The sequence below is a fragment of the Varroa destructor genome, unplaced genomic scaffold (assembly GCF_002443255.2).
Source record: "Varroa destructor unplaced genomic scaffold, Vdes_3.0 BEIS01000006.1, whole genome shotgun sequence".
NCBI classification, from domain to species: domain Eukaryota; kingdom Metazoa; phylum Arthropoda; class Arachnida; order Mesostigmata; family Varroidae; genus Varroa; species Varroa destructor.
In genome coordinates this window covers 13,921,049-13,937,351 of record NW_019211459.1, presented here as the reverse complement: position 1 = coordinate 13,937,351, position 16,303 = coordinate 13,921,049, and the positions used below count along the sequence as shown (strand labels likewise).

General features: G+C 38.7%; 2 protein-coding genes across 8 annotated transcripts; one reads left to right on the top strand and one right to left on the bottom strand.

Moving 5' to 3' along the window:
* The first annotated feature begins 1 nt into the window (after position 1).
* On the top strand, positions 2-7,915 carry LOC111253107 (serine/threonine-protein phosphatase 4 catalytic subunit). Of its 7 annotated transcripts, none has more exons than XM_022812047.2 (7): positions 2-893; positions 3,808-4,093; positions 4,222-4,437; positions 4,676-4,864; positions 5,470-5,621; positions 7,144-7,230; positions 7,518-7,915. In XM_022812047.2, exons 2-7 carry the CDS (start codon positions 3,923-3,925, stop codon positions 7,645-7,647), a joined length of 945 nt encoding a protein of 314 aa, XP_022667782.1. In that variant the 5' UTR covers positions 2-893; positions 3,808-3,922; the 3' UTR covers positions 7,648-7,915. The 7 variants fall into 7 exon arrangements, with proteins under 7 accessions (XP_022667782.1, XP_022667779.1, XP_086848956.1 ...); XM_022812044.2 differs by having other exon boundaries at positions 2-901; XM_086992830.1 differs by having other exon boundaries at positions 2-992.
* A 153-nt stretch (positions 7,916-8,068) lies between these two features.
* Positions 8,069-16,224, bottom strand: LOC111253104 (uncharacterized). The gene is made up of 11 exons (XM_086992824.1): positions 15,783-16,224; positions 14,662-14,814; positions 12,993-13,228; positions 12,486-12,602; positions 11,603-12,043; positions 11,052-11,264; positions 10,571-10,648; positions 10,165-10,377; positions 9,598-9,841; positions 9,049-9,234; positions 8,069-8,700 (listed from the first exon to the last, which is right to left on the bottom strand). The coding sequence occupies exons 1-11, from the start codon at positions 15,880-15,882 to the stop codon at positions 8,495-8,497; spliced, it is 2,187 nt and encodes a 728-aa protein (XP_086848950.1). The 5' UTR covers positions 15,883-16,224; the 3' UTR covers positions 8,069-8,494.
* Between the last annotated feature and the right edge of the window lie 79 nt (positions 16,225-16,303).

Here is a 16,303-nt window from a genome sequence, read left to right as displayed (position 1 = left end):
GACAGACGATTCCGGCGGCATAGGGGCGTATCGATTCCCCGCCGGTGGCGGATAAAGTCCCCTTTCTCTCTTACTCGTTGATCTGTACTTACGAAAGAAAAGGAAAAGGCCAGCCGCTTCACACTGTCGTCACCTATGAGAATCGTTAGCTGTCGCCGTCATCATGAAGAATGCGCCGAACATCGGCTAACGCCGTTGCCGTCGTTGCCGCTGCCGCTGCCCCCGCCGGCAACGCATTGATAGCGGGGCGGCCGTCACCACTCAAATAAAATGACCATTGGCTACTAGCAACTGCAATAGCGATTGCGACCCAGAACCGCCACCGCAGGCCGGTTTGAAGCCGCCACTTTTCCAGTACGCTGACTCATTTATCTATTGTTGCTATACCGCCGCCACTTTGGTGACTACGTTGAACAACCAACTGGGTTGCTCACCCCTGTCAACGACAAACGCTGTACATCTCCTACCGTCTCCTGTCCAGTTGAACACCAGCCCATTCTGCCGTTCGATTGCTACCGCCGCTATTGTTGTTTGCACCAAGTCAGCAGGCAATTGGTTGACGGCACTGTGACGAGCAATAGGGACAATCACAGCGACGAAAGGCAAGCACTATTGGTGCTATCAGCTTATCCCTTAAAATCGTATAGTAGAAAAGCCGGTTTATAAAAGGCTTTAGGTGGATGATAGCATGCAGTGGGTGATTTGAGTAACATTCGAAGGTTGTCGTGGCAGAGACAGCACCGCAAGCCATCACCGCTCGTGAAGTGGACCCGGCGACCTGTCGCCGGCGGTTACTCGGTTCCTCCGTAAAATGGTGACGCTGGCACGAGATAGAGGAAACACAAAAAAGAACGGATAGGGCGCCGATGTGCTGGCGCTCAGAGTGGCGATCTGTAAGCAGGTATTTGTTACTGTCATCAACAATCCAAGTGATCGTAAAGTAAAGAAGCTATTGTAAAAGTGCAGTGCTACAGAAAGCTTGTTGTTGGCCGGTTCGTGCTCGTTCCATTAAGTCGATATATATATAATCGCAACAGTTAGCTATTATACTACACACGTTGGTAATGCGGTGACCAGAGCGTCCTTGGCGTCATGCTGCTGATGCGTCAACTACCGATTACGACTGACCGTTCGTGATCGTGGCGTTGTGCCACTGTCTCTGTTTCCCGGAGAAAGGGGATCAACAGTTATGAGTTAGTCGCTCTCTGTCTGTTTCTGTGGTAAAAGACTGTCAACCAACACTTACTTCGCGTGTTTGCAACCTGATGTAGCCAAGCAAATAAATGGGCTAGTGATTAACCGTTTCGCTAGTAATTATTGCATAGCATTATTTGTAATGGTAGAAAGAAACGGAATAGAAAGACGAAAAAGAAAGCTTTTTTTCTTATTGGCAGTAGTGAACGCTAGTTATAGCGATTGACGTAGTGCTGTGATTTGATGAAAGGAAGTGTTTCGAGCTAATTGCATCTGCGCAAGGATCTCTTAGTTAGCATCACTACCATAAACAGTATGTAAAAGAGTTCATCAAGAGATGGAAGTTGGGAATAGGTTAAAACAGGCACGGAAGTTATACAAAGCCGAGTTCATAGAGGGAATTACCTGAGTGAATTAAAGACGATACGAAAGTCGGTATGAAAGTCGACAGGACGTATTGTTTATGCAGTGAAACAATTATCGAATACTTTCGCGGTAGCTTGCGATGTAGCTGGCACGATTTCTTTTGTCTAATTGAGAAACAAGATAGAGTAGTTTAAGAAAGTTGTAGCAGAAGCTGCCCCGTGATAGTTTAGTGGGTAACGTATTTGCCTGCTGATCCAAAGGACACGCTGTGGTCGGGCATAGATAGGTTTCGTTTCGAAGCCAACCTGCCGTCAGATGGAATGCCTAGTGGCAATACCGGACATAAAACTCGAAACAGAGAGATACTGGGATAAACAGTCAGACTGAAAACGCCAAGTCACAGCATTTGGCAGTGAACAGTGAAGCAATATAATATAACGGGGGACCTATATATTACGTACAAACGAGGTACTGTGTGAATTTGCGGAATGAGTGCGGTCAAGCTTATTTTGATGTAATGCTTCCGGTAAATATGGCCATGAGCAGTATTAGTAGAAAAGGCACTTCTTGCAGACTTTAGAGTGCTAATAAAGGTCTTCATTGAGTGGCCAGCCAGAGGTAAACACGTGGAGGAGACTGCCAAACGAGAGCCATGCCTGGTCGCGGAACAGACATTTTCTGTAAAATGATAATGTATCTACATATGAATATAATAGCTACAACGCATAGGGCATGGGGCTCGCATTTTGAAAAGGTTTTTAAAAGCTTACGTTTATTTTATTTACATCGACACTATGGACATGCTTCATTTACGATCTAAAATTATTATTATTATTCATTTAACCTTTATAGAATCGGGTTTCTTCGTTGCCGATGACTAACTATTAGCTTATACTCAAATGGAAAAATCTTGTTAGTAGTTCTTGACGAAGATAGCAAGTCTCCTCCCTAATATATCTGTATCTCTCTATCTAGTTCAGTTGGTAAATTTATTCCAAAAAAATGGTTCAAATCAGTATCGTATATAAGTGGGAATTAGTAAATAGGAAGGTTAATCGAGCAAAAAGTTCATTAGGGAGAAAAGTTAATTTTCTCATCTCATAACGACTACCCACCCATTAGCACACTGTTGCATATGACATTGGAAAGCAATAAAATAATTCGCTATCTGGTGGTCATATCGATGCAGTAGAAATCGATATATTTCAATATTTGCATACGAGGTATTGTTAAGACTGATGACTTGAAAAATGTGGCCGCAGAAACACCTAAATTAGTTCGGACAACTTCAACGGCCGTTAGTCGTGTATTCGCATTATTAGACCGAGATGTATAGCATAAATGACAAGCATGAACACAAAAACGTAACTATATAGTATAATAACAAACGCGCAAGTACTAGCCCCCGTCAGTTTGCATGCGCTCGACGAGAATCAAACCTTCTGGCTTTCAACCGCTGGCGCTACCGCCTACTTTAGTCCTAGTGTTGAAATCGAAACAATTATTTATTAGTAATAATAGCCCTAATTAGTACAAGTATTATGCTGAAAATCAAGTTCGCAACTTACCCAGTTACTTACGATGCGCATGAATATCTGACCTGAGTCTGATATACTTTGTTAGTGAGGATCAGAGTGACATGTGTGGAGCATGTTCAAGCACCAGCCTCGGCTGCTTAATTCTATATAATCGATATTTCCGTAAAAGATCAACGTTTCACACTCAAAATTTGTTTTTGAATGCCGTTAAAGTGTGTGCCTGTTTGGAAATCAAGAAATCACAATCATCTTATATGGGACAGATATAATAGTTTGAGATGAGTATTTTGGACGAGATTGTTTTTTTGTCGGCGACATTTGACTGTGACAAGAAATAAGACCGCCAAGCTAGCGCTAATAATGACGAACACGTTTCAAATAATTATGCTTCGTTGACAGAGTATCACTCTTTCTTCAGATACAGTATTGACTGCAAAATAGAACGTGATTATCAAATACCTCGTAAGCTATAGTATAAATTAGTTCGTCTTGATCACACTAAACCATTAGTGCGAATGGCCAACGAATTAATAACCTCAGATATTGAAGATAAAGCGTTTGTTATCTGTGGCAAACCCACTCTATCATATTTGCTCGCTATAACCTAAAACTATAAGACATTCGCCACCTTAGATGAAATGCGTTGCAGCGTTCTGTAGCTCGCTGTAAACGTCTAGTTCTAATTATTTATTGGTCCATTTGCGACTAGAGATCTCATTCGATTCGGGGAGTCTTGACCTCTTCGAGGCCTATTGTCCACCGCGTTGTTGAGACAACAAACGGCAAATTACTGACGAGCAAGAAGTGGCAACTCCAGTAGCATCATGGCCGACGGAAATGGCCTGGCAAATTCCACGTCTGATTTGGACCGTCAGATCGAACAGTTACGTCGGTGTGAAATTATTCGGGAAGCCGAAGTGAAAGCACTTTGCGCCAAGGCGCGCGAAATTCTCATCGAGGAAAGCAACGTGCAGACGGTGGATGCCCCTGTCACAGTAAGTAGTTACATGAATCTCAAACGATGATAGATTACAATAAGCGTTTATCAAAGTAAAAAACAATGAACATTATTAGTTTGTTAGCGATGTTCGCCTGTGCGCGTCTTCCCCGTATCGTCATGCAGGTGTGCGGCGATATTCACGGCCAATTCTACGATTTGAAAGAGCTATTTCGGGTAGGTGGTGATGTGCCCAACACAAACTATCTATTTATGGGCGACTTCGTAGATCGTGGTTTTTACTCCGTTGAGACGTTCCTGTTGCTGCTAGCACTGAAAGTGCGGTATCCTGACCGAATTACGTTAATTCGTGGCAATCATGAAAGTCGCCAGATTACACAGGTTAGTGGTCTATTAGCAACTACACGTTCAATCATTTTTAAGCTCGATTCGTTTTCAGTTCACACCAGAAATGTTTACATGTTTGAATTTTTTGTGGTGCATCATGCGGTACCTATTATGGAGCGTATAGCGGCAGCGCTCTTGTTTCGTTCGACTCTACTGAATATATGGTATAATGAAAGAGGATACATGGAAGCTTGCCTACGTCTGTTTATTTAATCGCGTTTTATGATGACAGGTGTACGGCTTTTACGATGAGTGCCTCCGCAAATATAACAGTGTTACGGTGTGGCGATATTGTACAGAAATTTTTGACTACCTTTCGTTATCGGCTATCATTGACGGGAAGATCTTCTGTGTGCATGGTGGTCTTTCGCCATCGATCCAAAGGCTCGACCAAATTCGTACCATCGACCGTAAACAAGAGGTATGCGTTTGAGGCAATTAGTTGTGAGCTAAACCGTAACCATACAGGCTCAGATACTGACGACCCCGTTTCGGTGACAGCAATTAACTGTGTGCAATTTTAGCTTTCCCATTTAGAGCTGTCCCATAACAACGCACTTGAAGAGTCTGACTTTCGTTCTCTACACCAGCATCGAAGGCTATGTTTCGTCATATGAGATCAAAGGTCATTGTTGAAAAATACACATTCAATTCAAATTAAATCATGTTATACGTTTAAAATTTGTTGAATATTTTTGAGTGAAACATTTTCTAGTTTAACCACGGAGTGTCAATTTTCATATGTTCCGAGGAACAACCCCATGATAGCTCAGTGGCTAAAGCGTGTGTCAAGTAATTTTAAATATAGGTTTGAATCCGGGCGTAAACACACTTCGTTTCGCGCTAGGAACTACCTGTTCTGAATAATACTTAACGGTTTAAAGTGTGCGACAGTTACAGGACGTCGCGGCCACCTTTATTAATTACGGGTCTTCTTCACTGACATATAGCTCGAAAAAATTATTTCCGTTACAGATATTGCGAAACGCGTATTACTTTGCTTTTTACGTTTTGCTTGTTTGATAGGTGCCCCATGACGGTCCCATGTGCGATCTTTTGTGGTCTGACCCCGAGGAAACACAGGGTTGGGGTGTTAGCCCTCGTGGCGCTGGGTACCTCTTTGGCAGCGATGTTGTCCAACAATTTAACACGGCCAATAACATCGATATGATTTGCAGGTAAAGTAAGTGGCTCGAAGTGATCAATTATTATAACGGTATTTGTCCTATGATTGCCTCGTGAATTCGGCGTCCGAAAATTAGAAATTCTAATATTGCAGACGAACTTTTCGTCATCAAATGTTTTCTGACACTAGATTTTCTGAAGCAAACTTTGAATTTTTTTACGTTTACTTGGCTGTTGCATACAATGCTTTGCTCTTTCGCATTTTTTAGAAACAAATACCGATACTACAACGGTTGCTATAATTACTATGCAATTGACTGAGATGAATTTTGTTATCCCAAAAATGTATACTATGATTCAATATAGCATTAGCTTTTATTTACATATTCTAAATAATTAATTTTTTTTTGAATAATCAAAATAATTTTGATAAAATATCCCTTCTTCCTAGCGTAGATGATTAAAATTATTATTAGTATTGTTTATTATTATTGTTTATTGTTGTTATGGTCAATAGGTTGCTGACAACGGCGGTCTGTTGATTCACTAATTTTATCAAACATCCCAGGTAATGTTGTGACTCACTCTTGTTTAGTTGCAGCTTTTAAATCTTCTAAAGTTTTTGGTTTTCTGGCATAGACTTTGCGGTATATTTTAAGAAAGACTTTATTGGCATTAAGTCCAGAAAACGGGTAGGGTATTCTATAAAGTTTCTTCGTCCAGCTTATCCGGACCCAAGATATGCTCATACATGACGATTATAGTGTTGAAACGTTTTGTCCTGCTGCGAAAATTTGAAACGAATGCGCCATTTTTACCATTTTTCTGAATACGTAGTAAAACAGATTGTTGCAGTACATTGAAGTAACTGGTGCCAGCTAATGTATTATCGAGAAATAATAGTTCAATTAACTTTTTGCTTGAAGTGCCACACCACACAATAACTTCTAATAAGTTTGTGTGTAATATCTGGACTTACAGTCGTTCAGTTAGTATAATACAGTGCCCAGTTACGTCGATATGTTGTGCCATCTAATTTAATGTAGCTTCATCGCTCCAAACAATCTTTCCCATAAACTGCGCCAAGAATCTTCACCCATAGTTCATTGTTGGAACATAATCTTCCCGGTTTCATCGTTTTAAGATGCGACGGATACTTTCTAGAAAGTTTCGCTATAATTTTACAATCCTCTTTTCTCGTTGGTGAATCGTGTTAATAATCTTGGTTATTTAGACCAATGCCTATTAATATTCCGAACATCTCAAACTTTTCGTTTCGGGCTAATTGTAAGCCGCTTAGGTCGGTCCGCCTGAAGCTACTCGCAATATTATATTTTTACTTTTGTTACATTATCATAGGAATAGTATTTCAAAATACTTCTTCTTTTCGAAAGTTAATATATATCTACTCTATATTAATTCAAAATAGTAATAATAAGAATAAATAATAATAATACAAAATAGTAATAATGAAAAAGAACAATCAGAAATTAATGACATTGATGGTTGAACATTTTTGGGACATTTTTTATATAATAATTAGTAAACAGTAATGAAACCCTATTTCCACTTTAGGGCTCATCAACTGGTTATGGAGGGTTACAAGTGGCACTTTAATGAACTCGTTCTTACTGTCTGGTCCGCGCCTAATTACTGTTACCGGTAAGACATTGTCCTTTAGAAAAAAGCTTTACAACAACACTCTGACAAATTTAATTAAAAACTTGCATAACATGCTTCATTATACTTAACCGTTGTAATTATTGCTACTTTGTAAAATTATAATTACGCAGATGAATGATCTGTGCATACAAATTCGTATTGTTAGATTTCACTATTAGAACATCTAAGATATCTCCAGATAAGTTTCACACTAACAATTTTGTATTAGATATAATTAATATTAACTTGTGATCGATGTGCGCTTCATTTAACCGTATGTATTGTAGATGCGGAAACGTAGCAGCGATCCTGGAATTAGACGAGTACCTTCAACGAGACTTCACGATATTTGAGGCAGCCCCTCAAGAAAGCCGGGGCATCCCAACAAAAAAGCCCCAACCGGACTATTTCCTCTAAAGATAACGCACTCGAGCTGGCTTTTGGGTGATATCCGAAAGAGGAAACGGTTGTATAAGGACCTGTGCCGGTTCTGCAATCCCTACAAAACTATGTAACAGGCCGGGGATATATTTCAAAGTGGACGTGTACTGCAGGACTTGTATCGGGAAATGAGGGCGTTATATGTGCACATTAATTTCAGTTATATTATTATAACTATCGATGTACACTCTTTTCGAGCATAGGAAATAAAAACAACGGGTTCTATATATTATTTACTAATAAATGTCTCCTTTTATCATCGATATCATAATTTAATGTGAGGTGCGCCATTGCCAGACTGCAGCTAAATTAGTCTGCTTTGCCCAAAATGATACCCCTCGCTATCGTACATTAAGCGCAATTTTGATAGCAAGATCACGATGAAATTAAAAACAACTTTATTAATTTCTTTTCAGCGCAGCCGCACAGAGGTATGCATCTTTAGTATGCAGAATTAACTTCCGTGTCAGCGTTATTTTATTTTACGTTTCGAGTGCCATCTTTGCTAATTATAAAAAATGCAACACGCTTTGCAATTTACTTTATACAACATTATCATTATGTTAATCATTAAGTTTTATACTATCGATATTGTATTTCGTTTTCGTTATATATATATATATTTTTTTTTTTGCTAAGGAGTTCAGTATACAAAGCAACACGTGAACGAACGCGTGGAGCTTCCTTCTAAATAGCACGTTTAGAAGCCCGTAACCCTTTTTTCACCATATTCGAGACCCTAGAGCATGTAACGTCTTATTCGAAGCTAGTTCCTATTCAATCAATGTGTTTCCACAACGTCTAATATGCGACTACCTTCTAACTACGCCAGCGCTTCTCCAGACCGCTTCACAAATTTTTTTACACCCGCTAACGGCTGTAATAACTTTTTCTTGGCTCCATTAACATTCTTTTTCAACAATGCTTTCTTGGACACTTTTGACTTCACATTTTCATTCTCCTTGAAAGTTGGCACGGATCCTTTAGAGTCATTAACTTTTTGGGCTTTTTGTGGTTGCATCAACTTGCCTATAATTGAAATATAGCATGTTGGTATTAGAGAAACAAAGTACTACTTTATAAAGCAATTAATAAAAAAATGTTGAACTATTGTTTCTACCACGAAGCATACCTTTATTAAAATATTTTAAAGATTTCATATTAAAAAGAATATACGGACTAGTGCTACGTGTTTAAATATCATATTATAGGTCTTGAAAAGCACAGCACTAATTTTTTTGCCGCAAAAGCTTAGCAGTATCTTTATTACTGAAGCCGTATTACGTTGAACTCTATTTCATTATTTACCACAAATAGTAGGCCAGACACATTTTGCTAGATTCTTTGAGCTAAGTTATAGATGTTTATGAGACTTACCGTTTACAACAGAAGACCGTCGGCTTTTTTGTTTTTTTCTATTCTCAAGTAGCTTTTGTTTCTTTCTGAGCAAAATCCTGGGTTTAGTATTACCTTCAGCTCCGGTTTGTTGGGCTTTCTTAGTGCTTTTTTTCAGAATTCTGTTCTCCGAACGCGAATGAGCTTTGTTAGCTTGTTGGGTAAGTTCTAAAAAGCATCAAACACCTGTGAATTAGCAAATTGCATCCCACTTCGTCTGACCTTTTAAATTTTTAAACGTTTATCTATAAAGTTTTTGCACTCTAAACAAACACTGAGCTTAAAAAAATTAGAGCTCAAAATTTAAAATTAGAACAACAGTATTAAACCATGTTGGTTTATAAAAAATATTATTTTTACATTGTTTAGTTTTATATGCGCATGAAGTAGGAAATGCGACTTCAACTCGTAACAGAACGATTTAAAAATCGCGCCAAATTTGTCCTAGTGTAAGTGTATATTTGTACCATATAAAGAAAATTGTTTTTATAGAAAGCAATAAAACGCAGAGTATACACCTGTATAACTTACCTGGGCTAGTAGCTATTTTTTTAGGGAGTTTAGGGCCGTTTGAAACTTTTCTCAGCTTAACGATAAAGAATCCTTCCATATTGTGCGTATGGGGGTAGAAACGCTTAGCGAGGTTCATCTGTGGTCCAAACCGATGCTCTCGATAGCGCGGGAGGCCTTCGCGGCCAAATTTCAAACCAGTATCAACAATTTCGACATGGCGGTGCTTGACAGCATAATCCACGACACACTCGTTTTCTTCAGGCTAGAAAAAAATGATGGAAGAGTATTGGTTGAGAACTAAGTGAACTCTAAGCATACACAGCTTAACTAGTTGGTGGTGTAGAAAACGCATCAAAAGGACATTAAATTTTCCAAATCTTTAGTGGACCACTTAGTTTTACGAAAACAAAATCCTGTTTGATAATGAGTGATTATCTCAGTACACCCCAAATTTCACCCTAGAAAAAAATCCATATGATGGTCAGACATCCATTGCCAAATCTCTTTTCGTCAACTTGGTAACGCAAACTAGAATTCGGTCCTATATGATGGTTCACGATTTACATACAGAATTAGAATACCCACTAGAACTGAACAAGTAGAGTAGACGATGTATCCACCACTTGGAGAAAATGCATCCACGCAGTCTATTGCCGTAAGCAGCAATTCTCGCTGCAAATGCGCGCAGCGAAGAATGTCTTTAGCGTCCTTCGACGTTTTTACCCTTTCATCCTTTGACATAACACCAGAACCCGAACAGGGGGCATCCACCAGAACACGATCAAACCCGGTCATTATCTAGTGTCATCAAACAACAAACAGGCACTACTATTATCTGCAGAGGATGATAGGCTTTGGCGAAACATACCAGAAGCCAGATTCCTAATAGGTTGATAGTTCGCCAATAATGATATACATAAATTAAAAATAAGGAAATGTATCGGATCTTTTTCATTCATCAGCATTTAATATTTTTGTAACTACTTTTTACCTTGCTAAATTTCCGCCCATCTACCGCGCTTACCACAGCGTTTGTAACTCCAAGACGATGCAAGTTCGCTATGATCGCCTATATATTAAAGTTCAACAAACACTTGTTAAATATTAACACTCTAATTTTCAAAATGGAGATATTTGTCATAGTACACGGCACACTGACCATTCGTTCAATGTAACATGTCATATCTTTTCCACCCTATATTATCATTTACATCCAAAAAATGCATTCTTACTGCGGCTGCATAAGGAGTCACCTTATCATCGATTTTCATGTTTAGGGATTTGAAATAATGGTATCTTTTGATACAAAATAAAAGGTCATTGTCGCAACAATTAGTTATTTCACTTCTCGATCGCCAGTTGCCAAGAGATACAAGCATATTTTACGTATAGATGCACATAAAATGGATAGCAAAACAAAATGTTACCGCCCTGCCAAAGACTAACTACTTAGCCTAAGAAAAAGCCAGTACCTTGCAACGGTCCGGCTGCACATCGTTAACAAATAAAACGCCAGTGTTTTTCATTAGGGCCCCAATGTGGGCCGATTTTCCTCCAGGAGCAGCACAAAGGTCGAGCACTTTTTCACTTTCCCGAGGCGCCAATGCCAGTACTGGCAACATTGACGCAGCACCCTGAAGCATGTAGTGACCAGCAAGATATTCAGGAGTCGCACCAACCGGTACCTGAGAAAAAAACCGATACGCAGGCGAGCAAATATATAGCATTTACTTGCAACGTGGTTACACTGTGTGTTCCAAACAGACAAATGATGGACAGGCAAGAATATGTTTGCCGTCTACATCAAAGTAACAAAAGTTGATCGTTTACAGGCTACGAAATACACGCGACTGGCAATATAGCAGCGCATATTATCGTGTGATTTTTTTCTTATCTAAGCTATCCTAGCCATGATGAAAGCTCGAAATCTATAAGAACTTGAGTAGATTCTCCATGTAAAACACTACTGAATATCAGGCCTAGTTGGGCAATGCATGCCAAACGCCTTCGGTACCAAACCTACCTGGGAGTTATAAATGACTAGTCCTTCCTTAGACCATTCGCCAAGCGGATCCAGATTGACTCCTCGATTGAGCAACGCCTGGGCAAGTTCACGCCGACGAGTTTTTAATGTATTCGTCCTGATAGTGATCGGCCGTTGAACCTGATTTGCCTCAAGGAACTCGGCAAGCTCACCGGGCATAAACAGTTGCATCAATCTCTCCATAAGAAAGTCATTATAAGAATAGTAGGTACAGAAATCTCTTGACAGCTGTTCAAGATAATCACGACGGGGGCGACCAGTCTCACCGCGGTATGCAAGGTCAGCGAGAACATATAAAATGTCTTTGATTCGTTGCTGGATAGTCGCCATGTCCTGAGGCTCTTCCTGTTCGCGAGCCACTTCTTCGGCTGTCGGCAGGCGAAAATCATCCGAAAATCTACCACCCATCCGTTTAGTATCCTTTTAAGAACAGAAGCAGGTTATGAACTTGGTGTTTTAGTAAGATGGATAACGGACATTTGTTACGGCTAATCGCTACAATGCACACCGTCGATCACAGTCAGTAGGCGCAGCACTTAACTGCTTTAGATGTTCAAATTCAAATACAAGTTAAATTTTAAATTTCAGTACCCTCATATATGACTATCTTTAAAGGACCTGGAGCCCTTTGAAAAGGTATCGGCGTGTGCAGATCGTGATATTTTTTATGTTCAAGTTATATATTGTATAATTAAGGTTATCACTCTTCGTTAATGACCTTTGATTCCTGTGCTACTGCATTCTTATTTTGATTCATTATTAAATCTAATGTGCTACGATATTAGCCTACTTCTTTTATAACGCTTAAATCTAATAGAAAGGTTCTAATAGAAAGTAAATTATAAATGTAAGGTAATAATACCTCCAGTTCATCCTTTTCGAGTTTGGCATCTTCCTGCTGTTTTTTCAGAAGTTCTTTTGCCTTACGCTCAACGTGCATTTCTTCTGCATCCGAAAAATCTTCTACCTCGCCTTCCACCTAAATGACACGTGAGGCAAACGTATTGATGACTTGTTAAGCGGTTTCTAATAACAATAACTATTATATACATTTCCCTTGTTCAGCGTCACAATGAGCGCTCACCTCTGAATTAATAAAGGTACATTCGAATCTAAACATTATTTTATGTCCTGTAATGACGCTAAAAAAACATATAAAGAACAATTTGCAATGAAAACACGGTCTCATCCATACGCAAAGAACAAAAACTAGATGATGGGCAGAAAAACGAATGACCACTTTATATAAGGATGTAACATATAATTATCATGAATTAAATTGTTGCTAGTTCTCTTGTAATTCGGCAATGTTAGCAGTTCGTGTTGACATATATTCATTTTTTATTAACTGGGATTTAGATAAACCTACCCCATCATGTTTTTTTTTTTCTCCAGAAGTGGCCGTTGTGAAGTCGTCATCCATGACACCCTCGTTGTCATCATCACTCTCATCAAACAATGCTTTTCCACCTTTAGACCCTGACCTAGTTTTGGGTTTAAGCCAGTTTTTGTTATCATCTGTGTATTCCTGGGCCTTTGTCTTGTCGTCGTTTTCCATAGACTCGTCCATGTTAGCCAGCTGTTGCTCCTCCTTGTCCGAGAATTCTGAAAACAGATGGACGATTACATGCATAAATGATAGTGATAATAATTATTATTAAACGTAATAAGTTTTTCTGTTTAATTATATACATCTATAGGTACCGGACGTCTTAACATATGTGTATACTGTTTAACGGGTCATAAGATTCTGATTACTTTTTCTTTTCAGGGTGTAATCAATTGGAAAAAATAGTGGATTAAGATTAACTTTTGAATAAACAAATTTATTTTAAAAGGCTATTGGGAGTACAATATTGAAACATTAACGAGATCCACCGGCCAAAGAAGCAAACAGTAAAGTTACAGCCGAACACCCCAAAAATCCGTAGCATAATAAAGTTCTAAGCGTGGTGTCGACAAATCAAATGTCCATCGCATAACACACTCTAAACAGAAAATTTGTATTTTAACAGTGGTACATGCTGTTAATGCAGACCGAAGAAAACTATTTTAGAAAAATATAAACGGAATGCAGCTTTTAGAGACATATATTTGGAGCAAGGAAGCTGCATTCAAATAAATGGTGTAATAAGTCGATTCAATTGCGCTTACTGGCCGACTGTGAATACACATGTTACGTAGGGACACCATTTAAATTTGCGGGGAGTTGCAATGCGATGCGGCATTAAAGGTACAGAACCTACGTATCTTTTTTAACATTGCGGTCACTGGTACCAATTATTTGAATGTACTGCGAGAATCTCTTTGACCACGCGTTCGGGAAAATTTTGATTGTTTATCTTTAACAGAACGAGGCATTTGTATACTATCACCATGATGTAAGAGCATACTTTGATAAAAATCAAATGAAATTCACAAGGGGATTCGAAAATTACCTTCCATACGCCAGAGCCTATGCCAATGTATGCTTTCTCGTAGAGATACTTTAAAGATAGCATCTGTGCCAGAAAACCAATTACAGTAACAGATTCAAAAGACGCAGTTGAGCGAGAATGCGCCATAACAGCAAATTAATGATTTGTTGAAGTTTGCAGTAGCGTATCGACCAGAGCTGCATTCATTTTGAACATTTACAATAAGAAGAAATATTAGTCATTTGACGTAGATTCTTTTGCAATATTTAGTATTAATTATATGTAAACAAAAACTAAAGTTATAATCACTAAAACTGTATATAACTTTTGGTGATATATCGCGTTTATACACGGTATATTTTGAGAAACACACCGTAATTAATATTCTGCCTTGAACCGAAAGGAAGCCGATACATTTTCTAATTCCATACTTTTTAATTCAAAACAGGACACTGACACGAAGTAGAAGTATATACAACATTAACAATTAAAAAAAACGTCTATGCGAAATGTATTGGATGAAAAAAATGCTTGAACGTAACTCCTTTGGAATTCACAGTAAATTGTTTTCTGCAGCCAAACATATTAGCCTAAAGAAAGGATGCTCAATCCTATACAAACCTTCAAAAGCTTCGGGTTCGGCTTCGGAATTATCAAGCCGAGAGGCAGGTTTCTTTGTATTTTTTTTGGCTCCATCGTTGCTTAATCGTCCCTTGAGATGGCGTTTCTTCAGCCGTTTTAGTTGGTTCCGTGATAGCTTTTTGTGTTCATTTTCTGTAAAATTGTATCGCAGCGAAAACACGTTTAAAATACAGTAGATACCAACGCCGATAATAAGTATCTTAATTTGATGAAAACTAAAGGAAGTCCCATTTTGCATAATGGAAAAGGCCGTCGGATTAGTATCTATAAGTTGTTGGTTTTCCATGCTATCATGGGTGCATAACCTTGTCTTGTGCCGGTTGTAAACATTACTTCGAAATAAACAAAAAGCTATTGTGTTCATCCTATTTATGATCCTATGACCAAATCGAAATGACCGTTGCAATATATCTCTTTAGACTGTCCTCATGCTTATTATAGCGTGCCTAGTTTTAATACGTTGATGATATTAATTGGTTTTGATGTTTTTACAGTGCTTTAAAACACACAACGTGGTTGAAAAATAGGCTAGAGCAAGCATGAGATGAGTAGCGCAAAACTTCCACATGTAACTGAATATAAGACGGTTGTTTGGTGCGCGGGAGCTACTAACCTGTTACTTGTATCTCTTTAATAATCGAATTCGAATGCACTCTCTTCCCTTGTCGTGAAGTATGATAGAACTCTTCAATGGATTGATTTTACCGTATGGTGACGAAAGCAGAATGATTTTCGACTAGTCAATCTAGTGCTTTGCCTAACATAGATGAGTGATATGTACTTTCAAACGGTTAAAAACTATATGTAATAAGTAACAGATAGGCTAACGGATAACCAATAACAACAATGGCAGTAACAAATAGAATGTTATATTAGGCTGTCATTTGCACCTCAAATGTCCAAGGCAAGTGCTTAACCCCGTATGTTGGACAATGAAACAACAGTAAATATTTGAATATCAATAGTGTATTTAATGAGCAGATATTTACTCGTATGTAACTTAGCTAGGACAGTTCATAATGAATTGCAAGCCCTAAATCTGTCTTAACTCAGCATGGGCTGTGCAAGAGTAATTAGAAATTGACTAATTATAGACTTACTTGCTTTTAGTTGTTTTAGCAACGGCGGGGGTGGCTGCACTCGTGATTTTCGACCCTTGCCGCGTTTCGGCTTTTCATCATAATTTGCTTTGCGACCCATATTGTCTCACTGATGTTAACTAAATAACAAAAATGATGTTAAATAAATAACAAAAATGTCTAATCGTGATTGTTAATAAACGGAAAAGTACTCAGCGACGTCAGAATCTTATTCGTAGGTTGAGTTTTTTTCACGAAAAGCACTTGGAACTTCTGTTGTTCCACGAAGTGGCGCCGCACAGCGGCTGTCCACAAGACACACCTTACACGAACGGGAACACTTTACTAGGCTGTAATTTAACTAAATGGTCAGCTGAATTAAAATCACGTTTTTTTTTACGAGATCTTCGGCGTTCGCCTGTCCAACACCCGAACCCCTGAACGCTCCATAACAACCACACGTGGGGCCAGTGACGTATCTAGCATTCTATCAACATTATAAAAAATTAACTTTTTTGATTATTGTGGCACGTTCTGATATA

Bases quoted from the DNA above. Each gene is read 5' to 3' on its own strand.
- LOC111253107 (XM_022812047.2), top strand. From the start codon at position 3,923: ATGGCCGACGGAAATGGCCTGGCAAATTCCACGTCTGATTTGGACCGT. The intron at 4,865-5,469 runs GTATGCGTTTGA...CTTGTTTGATAG, and splicing joins CCATCGACCGTAAACAAGAG to GTGCCCCATGACGGTCCCAT. The intron at 7,231-7,517 runs GTAAGACATTGT...TATGTATTGTAG, and splicing joins GCGCCTAATTACTGTTACCG to ATGCGGAAACGTAGCAGCGA.
- LOC111253104 (XM_086992824.1), bottom strand. From the start codon at position 15,882: ATGGGTCGCAAAGCAAATTATGATGAAAAGCCGAAACGCGGCAAGGGT. The intron at 11,265-11,602 runs GTAGGTTTGGTA...TTTTTTTCTCAG, and splicing joins TAGTCATTTATAACTCCCAG to GTACCGGTTGGTGCGACTCC. The intron at 10,378-10,570 runs GTAAAAAGTAGT...TGATGACACTAG, and splicing joins ATGGGCGGAAATTTAGCAAG to ATAATGACCGGGTTTGATCG.